The sequence below is a fragment of the Stenella coeruleoalba genome (genome assembly GCF_951394435.1).
Source record: "Stenella coeruleoalba genome assembly, chromosome: 19".
Classification (NCBI taxonomy): domain Eukaryota; kingdom Metazoa; phylum Chordata; class Mammalia; order Artiodactyla; family Delphinidae; genus Stenella; species Stenella coeruleoalba.
Genome location: NC_137165.1, coordinates 30,427,804 through 30,451,890, shown reverse-complemented (window position 1 = coordinate 30,451,890; position 24,087 = coordinate 30,427,804). Strand labels below are relative to the sequence as shown.

At 54.7% G+C, this 24,087-nt stretch overlaps 1 protein-coding gene across 3 annotated transcripts in view; it reads right to left on the bottom strand.

Annotated features, from left to right (window-relative positions):
• MSI2 (musashi RNA binding protein 2) overlaps window positions 1-24,087 on the bottom strand; it is a 388,646-nt gene that overhangs the window by 19,746 nt on the left and 344,813 nt on the right. For all 3 annotated transcript variants that reach the window (XM_079903644.1, XM_079903645.1, XM_079903646.1), the window contains exon 11: window positions 10,703-10,765. In XM_079903644.1, the coding sequence (XP_079759770.1) occupies window positions 10,703-10,765 (63 nt within the window). The remainder of the gene's footprint in view (window positions 1-10,702; window positions 10,766-24,087) is intronic.

Sequence of the window (24,087 nt, the reverse complement as noted above, 5' to 3'; positions counted from 1 at the left end):
GGTTTCTTCCAACTCAGGTCCATGTTTTCTGGTTTTGCTGCTGTGTTTGTGGTCTTTTCTCTGGAGGCTGGGTTGACACGACCAGACTCTTCTGCCTGGGTCAGTGACTCCAGGGCATCCTGGGTCCCATGTGTTGGTAAGGCTGAGCATCTCCTCTCCCGGCCAAGACGGGGAAAGCCTACCCTCTGCACGTTACAGTCAGAAAAAACTTCCAGAAAGAGAGGGGAAAGCGGGGCTGGGCAGCCTTTGCCTCCCACAGTGGGCTCTACCACAGGCGCACAGGTTTGCGTTAACTGGACAGACCATTTTATTAATATTAATAAGTAACTAGGAACAAAGGGCCCCTTTATTTTTAGCTTTCTCTAATTGCGTAGTAATTGCTCATCAACAAAACAAATGAGCCCCTGCTCATGGTACTGTTGCCATGGTACTGGGAGCCCAGCCTCCCTGCAGGACGATTGGCGGAGGAGCCCACTGCTCCCGCCTCCGGCTCCGCCCCTCCCAGCCACTGGCTTAAGGCAAAGCCCCAGCAACTGGGCGGCCAATCCTCTCCCAGCCTCAGGGCTGGGCTGGGCTTCCCAGAGACCTTCCAGATTAAGTCCTCACAGCTCACGTGAAGGGATGTTAACTCATCCCTACCGAGAAGTCTTGCCCAAAGCGTCCTCCCCTGCTTCATGGCCTAGTTTCCTTCAGGCAGTGGCTAACTTCCTTCAGTTTTGTTTCAGCTAAAGGCTCCTTTCTAATAATGATCTTTAGCCTGGCTCACACTTACCCGACCGTGCCTCCTCTGGGCCTCCTTTGTGTGCCTTTGGTCTGAAGAGATTCAGAGACCAGAAGCCAGATCGGAAATGTCAGCTAAAGCCAGACAGAACCGTGACGTTAAGTCTGCAACAGCAGAAGCAGGTGCAAAAACCGCATATAATGCCTCCTGAAAATGACTGGGTTCTCTCCTCCTCCACCAGGGATATGGAGAACTGAGTTGATGGCAGCGGTTGGTTTTTGTTGAGGGTATGTTTCAAAGGTGCAGAGCTTTGCAGGTATGGCAGGACTGGTACGATGGAGCGTCTGCTGACAAGCGCTGTCCGATGAGACAGACCTAGGCTCAGATCCTGCCTCTGACACCTCACACATGCTAAGCCACAGGTTTGGTTTTGTTTTTGCGGTACGCCGGCCTCTCACTGTTGTGGCCTCTCCCGTTGCGGAGCACAGGCTCCGGATGCGCAGGCCCAGCGGCCATGGCTCACGGACCCAGCCGCTCTGCGGCATGTGGGATCTTCCCAGATCGGGGCACGAACCCGTGTCCCCTGCATCGGCAGGCGGACTCTCAACCACTGCGCCACCGGGGAAGCCCTAAGCCACAGCTTTTAAACCTTAAAAATGGGAATGGAAATGACAGCACCCATTTCTTAGGGCGATGAGAATAAAATGGGATAAGGGAGGTGGGCTTAGCACAGTACGTGACTCACTCATAATACATGTGAGATATCATTAACATATTACTGTTACCATTATTTTATTATAATTGGCTAGGAAGTGTCTTTAGCATTCTATCCACCACTTGCAAGATATCCTTCCCTCAAGGGGCCTCCCAGGTGGGTTTGAATTTTGAGATGCCGGCTGGAACCCTCTGGTCCATGCCATAGAGTGGATATCGCTGTGGCTCTCTCATCCTGACAGACCTAATTGCAACAGCCAATCACAGCTATTCAAAAGCATTATTTGCCCACCTTCTGTTGTGCAGGATCCCAGGATGGAAAGGGGAGACCTTTGTATTTATTAATGAGCATCCAGGAACAAAGGGCCCCTTTGTTTTCTGCCTTCTCTAATTGCACAGTAATTACTCATCTATAATAAGAACGAGGCTGACTGCCTCCCGGAGGATTGATGGGTCATATTGTTGGAGAAGGCAGGCACCACTCTGAGATAACGTGCAAAATATCTTCCAAAGACTCAAAACCCTGCCTTTCATTGAGGAGAACTCACCAATCAGGAAGAAGACTGAGGACACACGATCACATTGAGAAGCTAGAGCGAAGGAGGGGGCATCCCAGGGAGGGTTAATCGGGTGTGGTTTCCTGGTGTTCTGAGCCGGATTTGAACAGAGGGACCAAAGATGAGGACAGAGGGAAACGGACTGGCAGCAAGGACGAGGGCAGTGGCTGCCATGAGGGCACAGGAATGGGAACCAATAGCCCCGAGCAGGTAATGAACAACAACTTGTGGGCAGAAGCAAAGGAGAATTGCTGGAAACAAAGGTGGACTCCCCATGATGGAACGCCCTCCAGGGTCTGCATTGCTCTCCTCCCCTTGCTCCAGACCACGAACCCAGCACAGCCCCAGGGCTTAAGGGGTCAGATTGGGCTTTGCTGGGCCACTGCCAGGTTGATCTTCCTTACTTGGTTCTGTCTTTACTGAGTTCCACTGCCACAAAGAATACGAGCCTCTCTCTCCCACCAATAGGACTACATCAGTCGGGCTTTCAACGTCTGCCTCTCCCAGACTCTAGCCTCTCTCTACCTCTTCAAGCCTATATCCCCACCGCCCATTAGACAGCCTCCCACTGTCCCCCAACCAGCAGGACGTGGAGCCCAGAGTCAATCAGCTAATGGGGAAGAGTAAAAGGCCCACAGCATCTCTTACTGTGCAGCTATATATGAACATTTGTGGAGTGTTTACAATTTCATGGTTTGCCACTTGTCCTTATGCCTCCCCTCTTGTCTCTCTAATCCACCCTGCTGTCTGGCTTGTCTAACAAACAAATCTGATGTCACTTCTTGGTTTCAGGCCTCTCTGAGGCTCCCAGTCACCTAGGTGAATCCAGCCTCTTTAGCATGGCACTAAGGACCCCCTGCTCTGACTCTGCCCAGCTCTCTAACTAGCTGTTGCCCTCAACGCCAATGCATTTTATTTTCTAGTCAGAGTGAACCATTTGCAGGACTTCAAAATCACTCTGCTCTTTGCATAAGCTGTTTCCCCAGGCTCCCTGGGGAGCTCCTATCTGTCCTTTAAAAGTATAGATACTCGCTCCCCCGTGAAACCTTCCTCGACTTCCCCCCACAGCTCTGTGCTCCTCCTTTACTGGGCTTTGGCATCATATTGTAAGTACACATTAGTCTCCATGCTAGGCTGGGAGCGCCTCTAGGGCAGGGACTGTGCTCTGGAGTCATCTATGAGCTTCCAGGGCTGCCAGCATCAGTCTCTTTCCCCCCCTTTTATAGTACCCAGATTTGCCTCTGGAAATCCATCCTTCTTCCACCGTGTCGGAGCTCCTTTAGCTCCTTTAGCTGGGTTTAGAGGGGTCAGATCCCACCCTCAGTGACTGCTTCTTGTAACCTAGGCCTTAACCAAACAGCACAAAGTTCTGGACTTTTGCTAGAATCCTGGACCACCTGACGCCCCTCTTCTTCTAGACAGGGTAATGTGAGTCAGGAAACTGCTGTAGCCATTTTGCCATCATAGGAGACCAACAAAAAGACAATATCGAAATGAGAAGGAGGGCAAAGCTAAGAAAACTGCAGAAAATGAGCCCTGAACACATGAAGCTCACTCTTCCAACAGAGCTTCCAGGATGTCAGCCAATAAATCCCCTGTAATATTTAATCACACTGAGCTGGGTTTTCTGATACAGCTCAGAGTGCCCTGAATCAAGGCCTAGGACGGTGCCTGTCACGTATAATAACAATGACTGTTGTTGAACACTGAATAAATATCTGCCGATTTAAACGCCACGGCAGACGTGCCCTGGGTCTGGTTCTGAAATCTACGTCTGAAAGGTTGGCCTGTGAAGCTTTGCAGCCTCAGTCCTCAGCCAACACAGAGCTGGCAGCCGAGGCTGTTGGGCTTTCCCAGGACGTTCCTCTATGTGCAGGGTGTCTGGGCGGCAGGTGAGTCCTTCAGGAACAAACATGGTTCCTCCCAGGGCTACTTAAAGGAGGCCAAAGACCTGGGTTCAAGTTCAGGGTTCTTTACCCTTGACCAAAGCCTCGCTAACCAGGTAACCAGCTGTGTGACTTTGGATAAGTCATGTGACCACTCTGCAGCCCAGCTTTCTCATAAAAACAAACATGTAAAATTGAGCCCAAACCTTCTGCCTTTCTGCCCATCTCACGGGGTAGCTGCGGTAATAGACGTGACAGCCTTAGCTCTGTAGGAACACAAGGAACCATGATGTACCCAGGTATGTGCTCCTTTGATGACTCTCATCAACACGTGGGTTCACCAACTTTTGGAATCTGTGCTGTTATAGAGCTCTCAAGGGCACCATTCTTCCCACCCCTCCTCCAGACAGCAGGGCCTGTGCTCCCAAGCCAGCACGTGAGACGGCCAACCAGCTCAGGGGGCGGGCACGGATGTGTCACCCACTGAAAATAATTCCACTGATTTAAAAGACCATTAACACTCTCCCACTCCATTCACATTAGGATTAACTCATACTTAGGTCTGGGCTTTGAGGCTAGTCACTAAATGCACTAGAGTTGATTTATCAAGTGCATGGTATTTCTATTACAAAATTATTGATTAGAGCTGATGTATTTTATCCTCAACAGAGTTGGTCCAAAAGCCCTTGGAAAATGAATGAAGATGAGGTCAGAGGTGGGCAGCTCTGCACATTATTATAAATTCACTGGGGTTACTGAAATCCAATGCTGGACTCTTTACGGGCAAAGTCCTGGCTCTCCCAGAAATGAAGATTTTAATGACAAACTGAGAAACAAGGTGCCCATGCCCAGAGCGCAAGGCAGTGACTGGGAGGTGTACGTTCCGGGACAGTCTTTCAAGTATCTGGCTGGTTAGCAGTCCTAACAGGTCACAGATTTTCTCTCCCTCTGGGCTACTGTGCTGGCTCTATTCCAATGAGAGGGTGTCCCCGTGACCTTACCCACAGATGGGCCATCTTGGGGTCACAGCCCCCAGAGGATGCTTGCTGCTAGCACAAGGGAGCCTGGGCGGGAAAGAAGAGATGCCCGCACTGCAACCCTGCACCCCACCCCCCTTTCCTGGACATCGGATTCTGCTAACGGAGGCCTAGGAAAGCCATCTTTAGCAATAAAGGCAGCACAGTGATCCATTTTCCTTTTTTAAATGAAGCTGACAGTGCCAGAAACAATGCATCGTGGGAAATAGGGGCTTTCAGTGGAAGGAATCTAGATTCTCAGACCACTGAAGGCAAGAAGTGTTACCTGCCTTTATATGCCTTGGCGCCCGGCACAAAGCAAACCTTCGGTACAGGCTTGTTGAAAGCAACACCTGGGAACCCTAAGGCTTGTGCCGCGACCAGTGCAGACAATGTCCGCACTCCTCCAGCAGCTGGAGGAGCGAGTGGACTCCCTCAGCCCCGAACACACAGGAGGCAAAGGATTTCACCGGGGACATGGAAGATGTCCTGAGATAAAAGTGGGGCGGGTCTGAGATCTACTCTCCTCCCCAAAGTGTTTACTTTATGGCTCAAGTTAAATGATTTATTCTATCCCCAGACTTGAATTTTACTGGAACAGAAACTCAGGGACGTCCAGCCAAAGGGCAGCAAAGCCAGACCTAGGATTCAGGCGGGGGTGGGGGGTGGTGGGGATTTTCTGCTCTCTCTGCCTCTGTCCCCACCCTCTTCTGCTGCTCCCCATTCTGGGTCAATCTACGGCTTCAGCAGCCCCGAAGCCTGACAGTTCCAGCTTCTCCCTCTGCCATTGCCCACTCCTACCCCCATGAAGACTGGGCTAGAAGGCCGGCTCCTCCCAGATCTCCCTTCCTGGGCCTCGGGGCCCTCAATCTGGCCGACCTGCCGGCTCACATTCAATCCTGGTCCACCCCGACTGGGCCACATGCCACGGGCTACCATTTTGCACACTCTTATGGGGACTTCCTGGGCTTCTGTCTCCTCTGCTAATAGATGACTTGCACCCTGAACGTTCAGATCCCACCTGCGTCCTGCAGCGTTGGGTCACAGCCACCAACCAGCCTGGCTTTAGGAGCAGGTCCCAGGTGGCAACTACTGCTTCATCTTCCATCAACTTACGAAGGTTAGGGATGCCTCCAAGAGCTCTAAGAGACCTCTGCACCGTCTCATGATTTGTCACCACAAATGGAGGGGAGACAAAGTGTCCAGAGATGGCTGACTGCACACGCCCTGAACCCAGGGCAGAGGCTGCAGGACTGGGAAGTCTTCCTGGGGCGATGCAGGCAAACTGTGGCCTCTCTTTGGATATTACAGGCCCCCTTCCTCTCCACCCCTCCCCTCCCCTCCCCTCCCCTCCTCAAGAAGCAGTGCCAGTAATCTCCACAGCAGGAATGTCACCCCTCTCACCCCACTTCCCTTCCGCCCTTTCTCCTTTTACCTTCAGCAACCGTAAGAACAAATGCCGACCTCGACTAAGACCAAATGCATCCCCTGTCTGCAGACTAAGGATCTTGAGATCTTAATCCCTCTCCCCATCATATTTCATTTCCCCTCCGACCATGTAGACAGGGCTGCCACAAGGACCCGAATCCTTGAAGGGCTGGATGTGAGCTGGCCAAGGACTCAAGGAGTAGAGGGCTTGGAGAAGCCTTGCTGCTAGGCCTTAAGAAGTAGAAAAAGACCCGATCTGTTCAAGAACCACAGGAGGAAGACAGGAACAAGGAAGAACGGTAAGACTCCCTCCAACCCTGATTGCATTCTTTCACTATAGTTGGACACTATTAAGAGAGATCTCCGTTGGGAAGGCTAGAGCTGAGGGTGGTGACCCAGTCCTGGACTGGGGGAGCAGGGAGTGTGAGGGGAGGTGGTGGTGGCTGATGGCGGGAACATGGATCCAAGCCCTTTGGCAACATTGAAAATATGGAGCCCCTTCTCTTCCTGGCCCCCACGCTATCCTGCAGACACAGCCGTGCTGTGCCGAGCTGTCCGAGGCCCTGTAATATCAACTCAACAATGCATGTTCTACAACTACGGCTACGGCTACCAGTACATCTACTACAGTGCATGCATTTAGTTCAGTCCCACAGAGACATACAATCTAAGAACAGGCAGGGGGTGTGAAATGTTTTACTGGACAACAGGTGTTTCAGAGTTGTAACTAATAAAAAAAAAATCGAAAACGAAAGTGTACAAAAAAAGACATTTCTCGAGAGTTGGATATGAGTTTGTTTCTTGAACTGTTTCATCTGAACAAGCAAAAACATGCAAACCAGCTGGTACTAACAGGAAGCTGGACACTGAGAGAGGATTAATAGGTGTGGACAAACCTTCCCGCTGAGCGTGCTCAGAAGAGTGTTTGAGAGGAGGTGTGCAGATCCTAGTGTAAGAGAGGCGGGAGAGTATGCCTCAGAGACACTCTCACCGCAGCCCCAACCAAGCAAGAGAAAAGACAACAGAACATGACTCTCACACTCACCACCACCGTCAGGAGCTCATGTCACTAGATGGGAACAAAGCTGGCAAGTGTAAAGCACAGTAAGGGGTCCTGGCTGGGCGGGGGCTGGGCTGGGGCCGGGGCCTAAGACTGATACACGGACCCACCCGCGATGCCACCCAGAAATCCAATAGCCTGGAGATTCGAACCATTTCCCTCATTTGTCTGGGGGAGCCGTTTACCAAACTGGATTTAGGTTTGGGGGAGGGGCATGATGGGGCCACTGGAACTGAATGGATACGATCAAAATAAACAAACAAAGTCTCGACTGAGCACAAGAAAAGATGACGTTTCAAACTTCCGGGTGAAGGTAAAAGAAAAGTGACACTGATAGTGAAGTCATCTAGGAGTCGCCGGGACCTCCCCCTGGGGGTCACCCGAGCCCACCCACCTCAGGTCCGGGGCAGGCTGGCCCAGAGAAGTCGGCTGAGGTGGGTGCAGAGCTCCAGGCCCAGGGCCCTCCTACCCTGACACCGTAGCCCTGACGGATGCCGTTGCCCAGCTCATCAGAACCGAAGCTGTTTGCTTCCCACCCCACGGCCTCCGGCTGGAGCTTCTGCTCAGGAAGCTCCCCCGGAGCGTCATAATAAGGAAGGGAAAAGCCACACAAAACTGTGGAGCTTGAGAAAAATGAAAGTGCAAAGAGGGCCTTTCATAGTCCACCTGATCTCTAAGCCAAGCCTGAGAGCCCCTGGGGAGCAGAGGCCCTGTTTCCCACTGTTCTGAGTCCCCGGCCAGGTTCAACATGGGACCAAGCCCAAGGGCGGCACTCCACAGACTCCCTAGACCAGCTTCTCCCTAGGAGAGAATGCAGTTGAACTTGTAATCCCCCAACAGCCGAGGCTGCGTCGGGGCGGGGGGGGGGGGGGGGGGGGGGGGCTGAAGGAGCATCCCTGTCCCCGGGGGAGGAGCTGGGATGGGTGGGGCAGGATTGCAGGAGGCGGTGAAGGTAGACCAGGCAATCAGCCCTCCGTGAGCCCCCCTGCTGGCCTGGGCCGATGCACACACCCAAATAAGTCTGTGTAGCCCCTCCCATACATGCCAAAATGCCACCCAGGGGCCACTATGACAGGTAAATAATTGGCCATCCTGCCAGACTTGGAGTCCAGATCATTTTCTAGGGGGAGGGAGGGAGGAAGGGGAGAGTCCTTACAGGTCAAAATGCACTAAGAGAAAGACAGGTGGAGATCTTCCTTCCCCAGCCTTGTAACCCTGCTCCAGGTTCAAAGGGGGTAGGGGGTGGGGGCCGAGCTACCCTGTCTACACGTGGGCAGGTGTCTTCCAGCCTGGGCAGTGTTCTGACTTGGGCAGGCACAGCCTGGTCATCGCCCTCGGGCACACCCAGGCTGCACTGGGGGTGCCCTACAGCTTCCTGGCCGAGCCTGAATCCTGGGGTGGCACCTCCGAGCTGAGGGTTTACTCCTTGCACTAACCCAGGCTGGTGTGGGCAGGGGGTCTGGGAGCACACTCCTGAAGAGAATTCACTAACAGTGCGGTGATGAGCATGGCTGACCTCGAATGGCCTGTGGGAGACTTGGCTCCGGATGGAAATGGCTACAAATAAAACACCACTGGTCCTGAAAAAAAAAGGGTGGCTGGAGATGGCTCTGACCTTTGGGGTTAGGAGTTAGAGGGGATGGGGGGGACTCCCGCCTGGCTCTGGGGGTCTGGGAGAGGGCAGGGGTGGCAGAAGGGGGCAGAGACCATGGGGAGACCACTCTCAGACTCTCAAAGAACCCCATGCTGCCCTTTAAACTTGCCATGAAGTCAAGGAGAATGGGGGTGGGGAGAGAGGCAGGGTTAATTTTGGGTTAAAGTTTAGTTTCATAATCCAAGTTACAATAAGAAAGAAACTGAACGGAGAAAACAACAACCAACAACACTCAAAACTCTCAGGATTTTTCTTTTTGTTGTCCCTTCCCCCAGGCACAGGTAGGACAGAGGCTCGTTTATCGTGATACCAAAAAGCTCTCAAGTTAAAAAACCAGATGGAACAGGGAGACACTAGGCAGCTGTGCAACCCGCCCCCAGGGCAGGGGGACCAAGAGACGCTGGCCAGAGGGCCGGTGGGAGCCTCGGAGGCCGGCTGCGCGGGCGGGAGCCGAGGAAAGGCGCCCGGTGCCCCCGCCCAGCTCTCTGGCTAACGCCCTCAGCAGCCCCCTGAGAATTCCCTGGCCCTTCCAAACAAGCCCCCAGCGGGTGGCTCAGGGGAGTGGGTCCTTTGTAGCTTGAGGCAGTGCCAGTTTGCATGGAACGGATTTTTACTGACATTTCCAAAGGGCCTCACTGTGCCAGTCTCTTACCACCGAGGGTTTGGGTCTTTTTGGCGTTTGCCCTCTGGGCTTTTAATGCCCCATTTCCTGGTACCCTCAGCAGCACCTCCCTCCCCCGGCCCTCCTCAGAGCCCTGTTACATCAGACTAAACTTCCCTGGGTGCTCCAGCGGCCTGGCCGCGGGGTGTTGGGGGAGAGCTGCAAACCATGGCTCCCGGGTTTAGGAGGTGGGGGGCCTCTCGGTGGCCTGGGGGATGGGGGAGCACACAGCAGAAGCCCTGCTTGCTCAGGAAGGCAGAGGGCACCTGGGGGAGAGGGACAAAGGCCCAGCTCCAGCCTGAGCCCACAGTGCCGCTGGGGAAAGGTTCCCAGCTCACCCCAAGGGTCCCAGACCCCCTCAAAGGTTGGATTTGGAGACCAAATGACCTGGGCAACCTCATGGGAGGGAACACCCCCATTCCCTTGGCGGCTAGAGTCTTGGAGCTCTCTGGTCTCGGCTCAGAAGAGAGTCTGGGATGGCCCGGGGGCTTCAGGAAGAGCGGCTTCACGCCCTGGGGTCAGGGCTGGCCTCACGTGTGACCCTCAGGGACTCGGGGTTTAGCCCCGGATCAGCGAGCCCCCTTGCCAAGGGCAGCAGGGGCCAAAGGGGTGGGTTGCTCCCAGGCCAGGACCACACGGATGGACTCTGAGTCTCCCTTGGCAACCTAGAACTTCTCTGGCTGGGTCAGAGACTCGAGGCAGGGGGCCTTGTGAACCAACAAAAGCCAAGGAGGGAAATGCCCACGGGTGCCCTGAAGCCGGCTGTCAGGTGAAGGGGCCCGTCCGAAGTCCACAAGAAATCCATTTTTCTCTTTCGAGGGAGGGAATCATCATCTACCTTTGGTTTGCGGTCCCGGGACTGACCCCCCGCTGGGGCCGCCCCCCGCCCCCCTCCGGGCTGTGCTGAGAGTGGTGGGCAGACGCAGCCGCACATCCAACAGGGCCTTTACCTTCCCCTGCACACTGGGCATGCCTGGGAGCCGCCGGGCCCGCACACCTTCCTACCTGATCCTCGTGCTGCCGCCACCGCTGCCGCCGCCACTGGTCCGTAAGCCGCTGCCGGGAAGCCTGGCAGAGAGAGAGGAGCTGGGGTGAAGGAGGGTCCTGGAAAGGGCCACGGACAGACGCGTCTCACAGGCCATGTCCCCCGCCCCGACACAGAAGACAGGGGTGGGAAGGGATGTCCGGGTCGGCCTTTAGGAGGGACATGGATAAGCGGCGCTCAGGCTTCTGGAAGGCACAGCATCTTTAGGTGTGTTTGATTGCCACACATTTGTCACCCGGGAAACTGGTTCTAGACGGCACACCAAAATAACGGAAGGGAATGAAGAGTAACTTCTCTCGAGAGCAGGGCGAGCTCCCTGCGGCCCCTGCACGGGCACCTTGGTGATTCCCCAGGGCTTGTCAAGAGCTGGTGGGGTCGAGCATGGCCCGGTCACAGGCAGGGGTCCCTGGGGCGCAGTCAGCCCTCAGCCATAGGCAGGAGGCCCTGAGGGTGGCCTCCTGACACTACAGGCACCTTGGCCGGGAGACGGCTTAAGCCTAGCCGTTCTCCTGAGGCCTCAGGCTGGCTTGGCCGTCTTGACTCCACACTTCAGTGCCAGCAGCATCACGGCCCCGGGCCCAGGGGTGAAGCATTCTGGGGGCCAGCTCGGGGAGGAAGTGTGGGGCCGCAGAGACGACGTGGGGTGGGCCTGTGGCTCTGGAGGCACATTAGGGGGATCTAGATCTGGCCCTTCTGTCTGAGCTCCACCGTCCCAATCAAGGTGGCACTGAAGGGTCTCCTGGGGGTTTTGATCTGACAACGCACCAGGCAGCGAGGCTGTCCCAGCAGTGGGACTAAACGTCAGAAGGACACGGTGACCCAGCGTGGCTGCAGAGTGTCCAGGTGAAGGAAGGGGTGGGCACGTCCCCTCCCCCGGGCTTCTTCCGGCCACTAGCCTGTGCACGCACAGCCACGCCCTGGGACACACACAGACACACTCCCCCACGCGTGGGACAATCTACCTCCAAGCAGACCCGTGTCCGGTGCCTGTGGTTTTAAATGATGTGCCGGAAGCCAGCAGCAAGCAAACAAACAGCCCAACGGAGGGGCTCAGCGTTGGCCACTGAGCCTTCCAGATAAGGAGCTGCTACAGGACGAGGGCGGTAAGGGAACATGCACCGGGGAGCAGGGGAGGAGAGAGAGGAGAGAGAGGGCCGTCCCCCAAACACAGCAAACTAGAAGCCCGCTAAACTCTAAGACTATTGCCCTAGCTACACAGAACTACTGGGGAGGAAAGAAGTTCAGAAGGGAAGGAGCTATACTAGAAACGTCAGGCTAAGCTACTTCAAATGCCAATGAAAAGAGACATACTTGCATTTAAATATGGTAATAGGGCTGTTGAAGGGGGAAAAAGAAAGATCCAGGTGAAATAAATGTATGCAGCGATGACCCCTGCCAGACCAGGGAAGGGACTCCCCCACCAAGTCCCCTCCCCATTTCCTCCAGGCAGGATCTAGATTTCTGAAGATGTGGGTGCTTGCGCAAAGTGCTGAAGGAAAATAAGGAAGATGTCAAGTTATTTCTCCCCATCCCAACGCTACACCAGGCTCTGCTGCAGGCCCGGAGCAGGGCTCAGGGGACCCTGAGGGAGAAGGAAGAGGGCGGGGACAGGAGGAAGGTCCTTATTCTTTTGTACTCTCTCACTTCTTACTTGAAACAGGTTTCCTTGGAAGCATGAAAAAAATGGTGGTGGGGGAGGGAGGGGGGACAGAGCTGGGGGAGGGGAGTTGAGTCAGTAAGAAGACTTTTAACAAAAGCTCTCTTTTCTGGAGTTGAGTGTATTTTGGACAAAAAGTCCGCGAGAAAGAGAGAGGAAAGAGGGAGGAAAAAAAAAACCCTGATCCAAGAAAGGAAATCCATTATCCCTAATCTCAGATAAAGGCTCCTGCTGGAGACTGCTCAGCAGATACTGCTAAGGGCTGAATTTAAACTCAACCATCAAAACGGGGCTAAGCGGAGTGACAGGTGTTGGGGGCGGGGGAGCAGGGGAGGGGAGCCCCCCAGTGTGCCCAGAACAGCAGAGACAGCCCTCACAGCACCCACTCTGTGGCGACACAGCCCGCCGTTCCCCCCATCCCCCCGTGCAGCCTGGAGGAGGAGAGAGCGCTGCCCCAGCATCCTGCCCCAGGGCTGTCTTCTTGGTCCACCTCCCCAGCTCCCTGCCATCCCCCTCCTGTCCTGGGAGGCCGCCCAGCCTCACCGCTCACCCCAAATACATTCTCCAGATGACCTGGCAGCTAAGCCGCTGATGCTATTTCTAAGGCCAATGGGCTCTCCTTGGTGGCGGGGCTTATGGGGGATGCGAGAGCACAGATCCAGGAAAGGGGTGTGTGTGTGTGTGTGTGTGTGTGTGTGTGTGCATGTGCGTGTGTGTGTAGGTGCTGGGGCTGCCCCAGCCAGGGGCCGTCATGGGTCTACAGCTGTCCCCATGGAGTGCAGCCTGTCTCCAGGACGGCAGGAGGGACCTGGGGACCAGGAGCTTCCAGGGCTGGACCCGGAGGAGGTGGAAGAACAGGGAGATTCGGCTTGCAGCCTTGCAGATTCGGCTTCTGGTCCTGTGCTCAGCATCTCTCCCCAGGCCCTCAGGAGCCAGGGGTCACCTGCGGCAGACTCCCTCCTTGGGAAACCTCTTATTTTATTTTTGAAGGGATGGGGGTCTGGGTTGCCCTGGCAGGGGGTATCCAGGGGTTTACTGCGGGGTATTAGGCAGATCTGGCAGGGCTCAGGGCTCCTTGCTGGGGCTGAGGCCCAGGCAAGCGTGGCAGAGCCCCTGGTCCATGAGTGCCCGTGGCCACGCTAGCACCCCACTGCCCAGATGACCGTCCCCCGTCCGCTGCTGGCAATGCGGAGAAGGGCTCCCTCCTCGACACAGCCTGTCTGGCCAACGCGTGAAGGGGGCAACCAGGCTTCTCCTCGTGAGGCAGGTTAGCCCAATAGCCAAGTGCACAGACACGAAGCCTGTCTGGGTTCAAATCCTGGCTCAGCCACTTACTAGCTGAGTGACTCTGGGCAAGCTGCCTTAACCTTCTGTGCCTTGGTGTCCCCATTTGTAAAAGAGATGGCGATATCAGTCAGAGATTAATAGATGCAAAGTGCTTAGACGAATGCCTGCCAGGACGTAAGCTTCGACAAGTGAGCTCTCATTCTGATGAAGCCCGTCAGGTCTCTGTCCAGCCATCAGCCCTGCCCTCAAGACAGGGCTCTCCCTCACGCAGGGCTATTCCACCTTCTCCGGGGTTGGCCACGTGGTCAGATGGTCATTAGCACACAGGAGGCCTGAATTCCTACTGATAACAGTGGTCTGGAATCTTTCAGGATGTCCCAACTTCATGATGTCATTTTAGTGCAGCTAAACGTCCACACCTCAAAATTAGAATATGCGTCTTTTCAGCTCTAACAACTGGGCCAGCCGGCTGGCGCGACCCCAGTGGCTTAATACCTCCCATTTCTTAGCAGTAAATCAGGCAGCAACGAGAAAAATGTTTTGCTAATAAAACCTCAGGACTTGAGAGCTATAGGTTTCTTACCTGGCGACTCAGGTGTTAGGAAGGTAGTATGCCCCTTCTGTTAGAGAATCTTGCATTCAAAAAGAGGCTGCCTGGGTACAAAGAAGGAAGCACTAACGGTGGCATTCCAGGCGCGGGCAGGTGCCACGCCTCCTAGGAGCTGTCATTCAGACCTAAAGACCCAATCTCACCAGTCTGGAGCTCCTCGCCCCACCAGCGCAGTAAAAGGATCACTGGGTTTGGCATCAAAGCCTGGCCGCCAGCCTCAGCTGTCCCTGGCTTGCTTTATAACTTGAGCACCGTGTTTCACTTCTCTGCGCCCCGGGTAACAACTCCTGTCTCCTGCAAGGAGGTCAAGCCAGATGACCTCTAAAATCCCTTCAGCTCTGAGCCTGCAAGAGCCTGTCTTGCTGGTGTAAGAGGATGACAAACCCAAGTCCCTCTGTCACTGGAAAGCGGTGCCTCTGGGGTTGGCACTATCACACCTCTGGGGTAAGTAACTCATGTGAGAGCTGTTGCCATCCCACTGACAGTGAACGAGATGCTTTTCTGGACTTTCTGGATCTCTGAGAATTTAGTGCCAGTCAGAAGTCAACGGCACTTTTGGTTTTTTGGCGGCTTCTACGACGCCACACCTACTTTTTATTGCCTCTGTGGCACTCACCAGTTTTTGCCTTACCTAAACACAGTTATTTTTACGTGCACATCTGATTTCTCCCGCTGGGTGGCAAATTCTTGTAGGGTGGGGACCGAGCCCCATGTCCCACTTGGGACCTAGTCCAGAGTCTGCCCCACCTTAGATTCTTGTGGAGCGTCAGCTGGTACGATGATGGGCAGATGCCCTAAGGTGGTGGAGGAGGGCCAGGGCTGGGAGGTACTGCTCTGGGTAAACTGAGCTGAAAGGCAGCACTGCCTGCATGTCTAGCTGCCTCTCCACTCCCGTGACCCTGCAGCCCAGGGGCAGCAAACTCAAATGCCTACAGGAGAGGGCCGGCAACAACAAGAAAAAGCACCTGCTCTGTCTAGCGGACTATCCTTACCGCTGGCCGCTCACTGGACCACTTGGGGAGTTTTCACAAATGCTGAAGCCTGGGTCCCACTGTTGGAGATGCTGATTTATCTGGTTTAGGGTGCAGCCTGGACAGGGGGACCTTTAAGTGCTTCCCAGGTGACCCCAGGGTGCAGCCGAGGGGGAGAACGTTTGGTTTAAAGGTTTTCAAAAATTGCAAAAGGTTGGGGCTTCCCTGGTGGCGCAGTGGTTGAGAGTCCGCCTGCCGATGCAGGGGACACGGGTTCGTGCCCCGGTCCAGGAGGATCCCACATGCCGCGGAGCGGCTGGGCCTGTGAGCCATGGCCGCTGAGCCTGCGCGTCTGGAGCCTGTGCTCCGCAACGGGGGAGGCCACGACAGTGAGAGGCCCACGTACCGCAAAAAAAAAAAAAAATTACAAAAGGTTAAACTGAGGTGTACATCTGCGTACCCTGTCTCCCGCTAACCTTGTGGAAGGAAAGGCCCTCCTGAGAACACGGTGGAGAATCTAACCCTTGCGACCATCTCCTCTGAGATCCACTTCAGGGTCTCCGTTCAGAGCAGCGGGTTTCTAGCCTGGCTGAGGGAGCTTTAGCACACGAAGAATCAGGTAGGGCCTCTGTCTCTATCTTTTAGAGGCCTTCCAGATAATTCTGACGCATGCAGACATGCACAGGATTCCCTGTGGGATCGAGGGCAGAGAATCCTTGATGTAGAGGAAGTCTTGGGGTGTCCTTGGTTTTTAGTAAACACTGAAGGGCCCCACTGTCCTGTCCACCGCGGGGTATTAGGTCACGGGCCTCTTACTTTGCATCCTCTCCCCTTCCCGGTTTGAGAAGATGCCGCCTGGGATACAGTTCTGGCTTGGTCACCACTTAATTCTGTGACCTCGGATGAGTGAGTTCTGAGGTTCCTTATGGCTCTGACACGCTGTGATTTCTGAGGGGAATCTTTATAAAACTCTCTCTTATAATGCTCACTACCAGGAAAGACAGTTTTTCCTACATTGTGCTTGCTTTAAGCACTCTCCACCCCCTTCCCCAGCACACCCTGCATCTCCAGGAGGCGTGTAGAGCTGCCCAGGGTCCCTCTGAGGGCGGGCACTGTCACCCACCTGCAGCTGCTCCAGGCAATTCCTCCTGCCTCCCTCTTCCTCTGATGCCTGGGCCCAGCCCCCAGAGATTCTGATGATATGTCTGGGTGCAGCCTGGACAAAGGAAACTTCCAGTGTTCCCCAAAGCATGGCTGGAGCTGAGAACACGGCTTTAGGCACTGCTTGCCGGGGTCCTGGGGAGGCAGGAAGCAGAAAGCTCTCCCTGGGGACTCTGGCCCGGCGTCTTTCTCCAGGGGGGCCGTATTACCTCCCAACAGAGAGCTGGGGCCCACAGTGCCCTTGCTCACCTAGAACTGTTGCAGGGACCGACCTCAGAGGCCTCTGTAACTCCCGACCCATTCTCAGCCCCTTATGTGCTCAATAAATATTTATTGAGCACCTACTACGTGCCAGGCACTATTCTAAGCACTGGGGTCATAGCAGTGAACTAAACACACACACTCTCTGCCCTCACAGAGCTTCCAGTCACTAGTCCTGACGGGAAAGGGGTCTCCAGCTGTGGGCCCAGGCTGCACACAAACCAACTCCCCGCAAAGGAGAGAAAACTGGCTACCGAGAAGCAGGGTTTTGGGCTAGAGGGGAGCTCTGGCCACTCTGCCAGCGAGAAGGGGGCCTCTACCCCGGGCCCACCTAGCTTGCAGCCAGGCCCCTGACTGTGTGTACTATAGGGTCTTCTCATAGCTGAGCTCAAGGCGTGGGTGTGGCTATACACCAAATCCTGCTTGGAGAGAGAAGCAGCGATCAGAAGACAGCCTTGCAGGACGGTGGAGGGTAGGGCGTGGCCATTCCAGCTAATTCTTTTCTCCAAAATCCAGCAAACAAAAGGAGAGGGAATGGAGGCATTCCCATGGCTATGATCTTGACCTATAGCCCCTAAAGGTCGTACCACTTCAATTCAGTTAAAAAAAATCACCAAGCTAGGCCCTTGGTACACGTGACCAAGACACAGGTCCCTCAAAATTCTTTTCAGTCAGGACCGACCGAGCTGGGGACAAATCCTTCCCTTTCTGGGCCCTAAGGAGTTCTAGCTTTGGCCTGACTATCTGGGGCCTTGGGGACAAGGCAAGGTTTCTCCGCAGTGCTGGCCAGAGGGCCAGTATCGGGAATGGCTGATACATTACAAGTGCTCCGCCCTGGCTCCTGGCCCTAGGAGGACACTCTGTTCCGCATTGCTCTCTCTCTAGCAAGACTTCAAGGGTGAGAGTGGCCACAGGGAGTTCACTCCAAAGCCAGCCTTCGTCGCTCTGTGACAGCAGTTTGTGGTCCTGGCTAGCCCAGGGACACCCACTTGCCCACAGAACAAACGTCAGCCTGTCAGAGACCAAGACCAAGACCTTCAAAGTGAAGGCGTTTCAGACTGTAGTTTCTAAGGAGACGTGAGCAAACTATCCTGAGAGTTTCTCCTTCTCTCCTGCACCACCCCTCCCCTCACTCTTCATAAAACTGCAATTTCTGCTTTGCAGACACTCTCCCACCTACCACCAATGGGTGTCAGGGCAAGCCACTGGTCTGACCATTGGTCCTGCTAGAGCTCACTGTGCACATGGCTTTTTGTTTTGTTTTGTTTTTGCGGTACACGGGCCTCTCACTGTTGTGGCCTCTCCCATTGCGGAGCACAGGCTCCGGACGTGCAGGCTCAGCGGCCACGGCTCACGGGCCCAGCCGCTCCGCGGCATGTGGGATCTTCCCGGACCGGGGCACGAACCCGCGTCCCCTGCATCGGCAGGCGGACTCTCAACCACTGCGCCACCAGGAAAGCCCTGCAGATGGCTTTTTACATGTCCTGTTCTCAAAGTTTCAGATGTCCAATTGCCAGTTAAAGAGTCAACATTTTGCATTCTCCGCATAGGATCTCTCCCTTAGCCATTTAAATCTAAATGGCCTAAACTCTCCTGGGCCTCCTCTCTTTGCCTACTTTCCCCAGCTTCGTTCTTCACGGGCCTGTGCAAGGGCTCGGCACAATTCCAAACACCAGCCCTATAGCACCCACGGCTGTGCACCAGGACAGCAAACCTTCAAGTCTTGAGCACCCCAAGACTTTTTGCTGAAAGATCCCAGGCTCCCACCTTGGCCCCATCACTAGCTCTGTGGGTCAGCTGACATCTGTGATCTCAAGCTCTCTCTCCTGTAAATGCAGTCCAGCACTTTTGACCCCTGAGACAGGCTATTTTAGGTTTTGAATTGGGCACTGACTGGCGGACCATGGGATGGTCAGGGGGTCTTGGGGGAGACTCCCGGGAGGTGAGGGGGAGGCATTCTGGGGGCTCAAGGCAGCTGCTACGTACCAACCGGTACAGAAATCATTAAAAATGTGAACAGCCGGCAGATCACGCCACTGCATGTCAGCCCTAGGTGACAAGGTGATGTGTAGAACCTTCTCTGTTCCTTTGTCTCCTCACCTTTAAAGCAGACGAGATGCTGAGAAGATGATCGTTACACTGATGATAAGAAGGGCAGCTGCCACTGGGGCGCCTTCCACGGCCAAGAGGCTCCCCCCGACCATCTCAGTGAGCCCCCAGTGCAATACCCCCAGGAAGACGCTACTTGGTGAAGGACTCAGGTCCAGACAGTTAAGCTTAAAGGAAACCATGCACAACATGGCTAAAAGCAAGGTGGCAAAAATCCCATCTCCCACGCTCACTAGCTGTGCCACCCAAGACGAGTTATGTAACCCCGCCTTGGCCTCATTTGGCTCCTCTATAAGCGCGACTAATGACCTCCTTTGAGGGCTGCTGTGAAATTCAGCGCGTTGGTGGCTCCGGTGCACCAGTATCTGGCATCGGGTGAGCTCTCAGTAAGTGGAATAATAACTTTTATTTCTATTTTTATTATTATTGCCCAAGGTAATAACAGTAGCGTGGCCTTCCTAGTCTAAAACCCTACTAATTTACACGACATTTCACATACAAAGGGCTTTAATAGATACCATTTATAATTTGCCTGTGAGTGATAAGGATACGTCTTATCTGAAGTACAAGGTGGGTAATGTGACGGCAGGAGGCGAGGGGCTTGCAGGGGCTTCAGGGAGGGCCTGGCTGCGGTGGCTGAAGACCCCCGGAGCTCGCGCGTCAGCTGCGCTGGCGGTCGCTCCTGCCCTTTTGCCCTTGGATTTGTTCAGTCCCTCCCAGCTCCTCTAGGAAGGGCTCAGCCAGAGGGAACTCTGGGGGCCCTTCCATCTAGTGGAAGCCTGCTCTCTCCTCTGTTGCCAGCACGTGCCCCAGAAAGCAGGGCTATGTCTCTCTGCTTCGTCACTGTGTCCCCAGCTTCTGGGGCAGGGCTGTGATGCAGCAGGTGCTGGTAAGCAAGGGCGGAATGGGTGGAAGAGGAACGGATAGGTACAACAGGGTGGGCAAGAAAGGGGCTCTACCTGCTCCAGGCCTTACCTGAATCCTAGCTCATTCCAGGGCGGTGCCAGAGGTCAGAGGAAGAGAGTGTGGAGAGGCCCTAAACCAGCTCCACTAAGAGAGATGCAGGACAGGCCCCACACCCTCCCCTGCAAACTCAGGCTTGCCCTGAGGCCTGCTCGGGCTCAGAGCAGGGCAGCAGGGCTTCCGAGGGGGGTCAGCAGCTGCACTCTCACTCTCCTGTCCTTCTCTAGGTGACTGCAACTGGGCAAGGCTCTTGGCCTCAAAGGAAGCCAGCCCTGGGCAGCCAGCGCCCAGGGCCCACTGGGCCAGCTCAGTGCAATCCGACAGGGAACAGCCTAAGGCAACGGTGGGGACAGCACCCCTGGTTCACAGAGTGTCTGCCCGTGATTCCCTAGGTCTGGGAAGAAGTGGCATCAGCTTTTCAGTGCTAAAGTCTGTTGTCCAGCTGTCCTGGCCCAGGTAATAGGACAGCACCTGCCCAGATGGGGGCCACAGAATCATCAACAGAGGTAGGAACGCTAGGGAGGGAAGCCACGTAATGCTTCTGGGCCCTTACACTTGCTAATCCCTGGACGTAGAGTACCCTTCCCTCACTGGCTGCATGGCAAACTCCTATTTGCACCTCAAAACCCAGTTCAGATGGTGCCCCTTCTTGAAAGCTTTGCTGGCAGTCAGTGACTCCCCAACCCTGCCACCCCTCCCCCCCCGTCAGACCACAGGGGGATACATCTGGCTGCCTGTGCGACGCCCCTCCAGGCTCTGGCCTCCTCACTCGCTTTATCAGGATCCCTTCCCAATGCCCAGAGAGGATCTAGCCCCCGGCAGGTCCTGATGACACTGTCCAGCACACTACCGAGAATGCGCTCTCATGGCCCACCCCCAACGGAACGCACCGGCAGCACAGGCAGTGACCCCATTGGTTGGGTCTCTCTGAGGCAGGGGATCCAAGCTGACCTGGACTCAGGGAAGATATCTCGGGGTAGGACTCTGCTCGTCTTTTCAGCCTGGGGAGAAGGAGGGAATGGGGGCCCATCTTGGCCTTCTGGTTTGTCCTTGGCTGTCCTAGACGCATGAGCTGCCCATCCCTCAGGCCTGGCACTGCCGTCTGCCTATAATCTCACACTCTATTATTTGTTGTTGTTGTTGTTTTGGTTTTAATGCCTGGTCAGTGACCCTCTCAACAATCTGTGAGGAAGGGGATGAGATAAGGAGATCAATAGCCCCATTGGACAGATGGGGAAACTGAGGCCCAGAGGTGGCCTGACTGTCCCAGCAAGCTGGGGACAAGAACTCAGTCTCCCGACTTCCCTCCTGAGAACCGGGGTCTCTGGCTTTGGCACCCCGAGTCACGTTTCCCTTTTTCATGCAGAGGAGTTTCAAGAGGCATGGAAACCTGATGGAAAGTGAAACCCGCAATCCCATCCATTCAGACTGCTCCGATTCATTTCCGCAAACATTTATTAAGTGCCTATTAGGCACCACGCTCTGCTTTCATCATCTGGGAATAGCGTCAGCCCCTGATTTTCTATGCGACGGGAGGAGCATGGGAGGGCGGCCCATGCACAGCTCGTGCCAGAATAGGGGTGTGCTGCAGAATTTTACTTCCTCATTTGCTTTTAAAGCAGCAGCTACACTGTCCTGACTAAGCTTTAATATTCAAATGAGGGATAAGCCCCCAGTGCCCACAGGGCCAGGCGGCGTGGGAGCGGGCTGGCCACAGGACGCGCTGGCTTGTGATTGCAAATCTGCCTGTGGATCCAATCTGCGAAGGGGGTAATCCCTAGAGACGAAGCTCTGGGCTGGAGGGAGGTGCAGATTAGAGGGCTGGTGACGAAGCAGATGTGTGCGGGCTGCCGTGTCAGGTGGGGCTTCCCGTTACAAGGGAGCGTTTCTGTTTACAGTGCTGAAACATCTAGCTGTGGGCGCCTGGGACTGTGGACATGTCAACAGGCCTGGGGAGCCGACCATCCCATCCTGGCATGTCAAGGTGGGCTCCCCTACCCGTCAGGAGCCAGCCATCACTCGCTGGGAGGGCTCCGTTCTGGAACCCAGGCAGAAGCCCCGAGCCAGGCGGCACTGGCAGAGCTGAGGACCTACCGCGTCAGGGTATACCGGGGTTCCCCCTAGGGGCATTTCTGGGGTAGGGGGTGAGGAAAGAGCCCCTTCCAAACTTAAGCAGAGGAAAGTCCTGAGGTTTAAACAGACACCCGAGTGAAGTGGTGGCCACTGGTTTTGTGATTCCACCACAGTGGCCCTGGAATTGCCTCCCCTGACAGTCACAGAGGCTGGGAGGGAGGCCTGCTCCTCTCTCTTCAAGAACTTGACCAGAAAAAGCATTACTTTTTCTGGTGGGAGTACGAGCACAGGATTCCCGAGTGGGGGCTGAGCACGAGGGTCTCCACCATGTGGGTGGGCTGGGGGATGGGTGGACGGAAGGCCTCTGGAGTCGCTCCCTGCAGTGGCCCAGGTTATCCATCCAGGCAGGGCCCCAGGCCTTTGGCGTGGCAGCTATCAGCACGTCTGAACACGTCACGCGTGCCGTAAACCGAAGGGAACTGACAGGTTGGTGTGAGCGAGCTCAGGAAGCAGCCCCTTGCCCCGGGCTGCTTCCCCTAGTCATCTGGCATAAGGCAAACTCCTTCCCCTTCCAAAAACTCGGGCCCTCTTCCCTCTTCTTTCCACATTCAAGCCACGGCCCTCAGGATAAGACAGACCACTAAGACTTGGTCTTTGCTCAAAGACTAGACGATGTGACCGAAGCTTACACCGCAGAGCCACACTGAAGATGGACTACAGCAGCTTCTCCGCCAGAGAGAACAGGGTATCCTTGAGCTATGGCGCCTCTCCTCAGACCACACCCCCTCCCTCGGTGTGGAACAGAATGACCATCTTTTAGAAGGACCAAAACTGAACCAGCACCTGAGAACCATCCATCATTAGACTGGAGACATGGAAGGCAAAATACGTGGTGAGCAGTTGTGAGTTCCGGATCCAGCAACCATGCAGGCATCACCAATCAACCACCGCTCCCTTTCTGCTGAGCTAAGACTTGGCCTCAAGATCATTCTTAAGCCAGTGCTCCAGGAAGCCAGTCAACATCAGCACCTGAATGAAATCTGCTTTCCATCACTGAGGACGCAGAAACACAAACTGGTACTTCCTGAACCAGAGTCCCAGGGTTTCCCCGCCTGGAACCTGTACCACCCGGCTGTTCCCACACAGTCATCCTAGGAGGGAGGTGGCAGTGCTGAGCCAGGGATGCTAGCCTGACTCTCCTGGCTGCCCCCAGCGCCCTGTGTCTGAGGTCACTTCAGTAGCCAAGGCTGTGGCTCAGACACTTTTTTGACGGTTGGGGCTGCATTAACCCTGCTGTCCCAGTAGAGCTGAAAGACCCCCAAAGGGCCGCAGCCAACCTGAGGCAGGGGGAGAGGAACAGAGCCCCGAGAGGAAGAGGCAGAGAGGAGGAGAGGCAGTGCAGAAAGAGGGGAGCATTCTTCTGAACTCACCCACATGGGTCCCTCACTGCCCCCCACCCCCGCCGCCCCAAACCCCTTCTGACTCACTTTGGAAATCTGACCACATCACTCCTCTACCTAAAATCCTCTAAGGGCTTTTCATGTGTTTTGTGGATCAAATGTGAATTCTGGAACCTGCCCCCCTTTCTAACCTTGTCTCCCCTGACCCACCCCCATCCCATTAACTGCTCTTAATCCCTGGGACCTGCACCGCAGCCCCTTTCAGGTTTGTGGCAGAGATTGCTAAGTGTCCCCTAATAAATATTTCACTCTTCTTCCTTAATACCAGAACCCTGTTTTTAGCTGGCACATGGTTACCAGGAATAAAGACATTCCTGAGGTTCCTTTGCAGCTAAAAGTGGCCATGTGACTAAGGCCTGACCAACAGGATCGAAGCAGAGTGCCACACATAACTTCTAAGAAGTGTTATTAAAGGGAAGAGATGTGTTCTTCTGGGATGAGTACGTAATGGCTGGAGCCTGAGCAGCCTTCTTAGTCTATAAGATGGAGTCTTACATTGAAGAGAATAGGACACAAAGATCAAAGAAACCCAGACCCTTGATACCGTGGAGCCACATCAGGCTTCTTCCACACTGGAGAGAAAAAACAAATTCTTATTTTGCCTAGGTATTATTATATTGCATTTTCTTTCTTTAAAAAAAATACTTGATTCAGTGTCTAAGCATGTCATTTCTCTACCTGGGATACACTTCCTTCTCTTCTTTACCCAGCTAATTTTATTTGACTTTGTAAGACCCAGTAGTGGGGTCACACCAGGCAGGACCAACAGCCTGTCTTTGTGCCCTTATAGCAG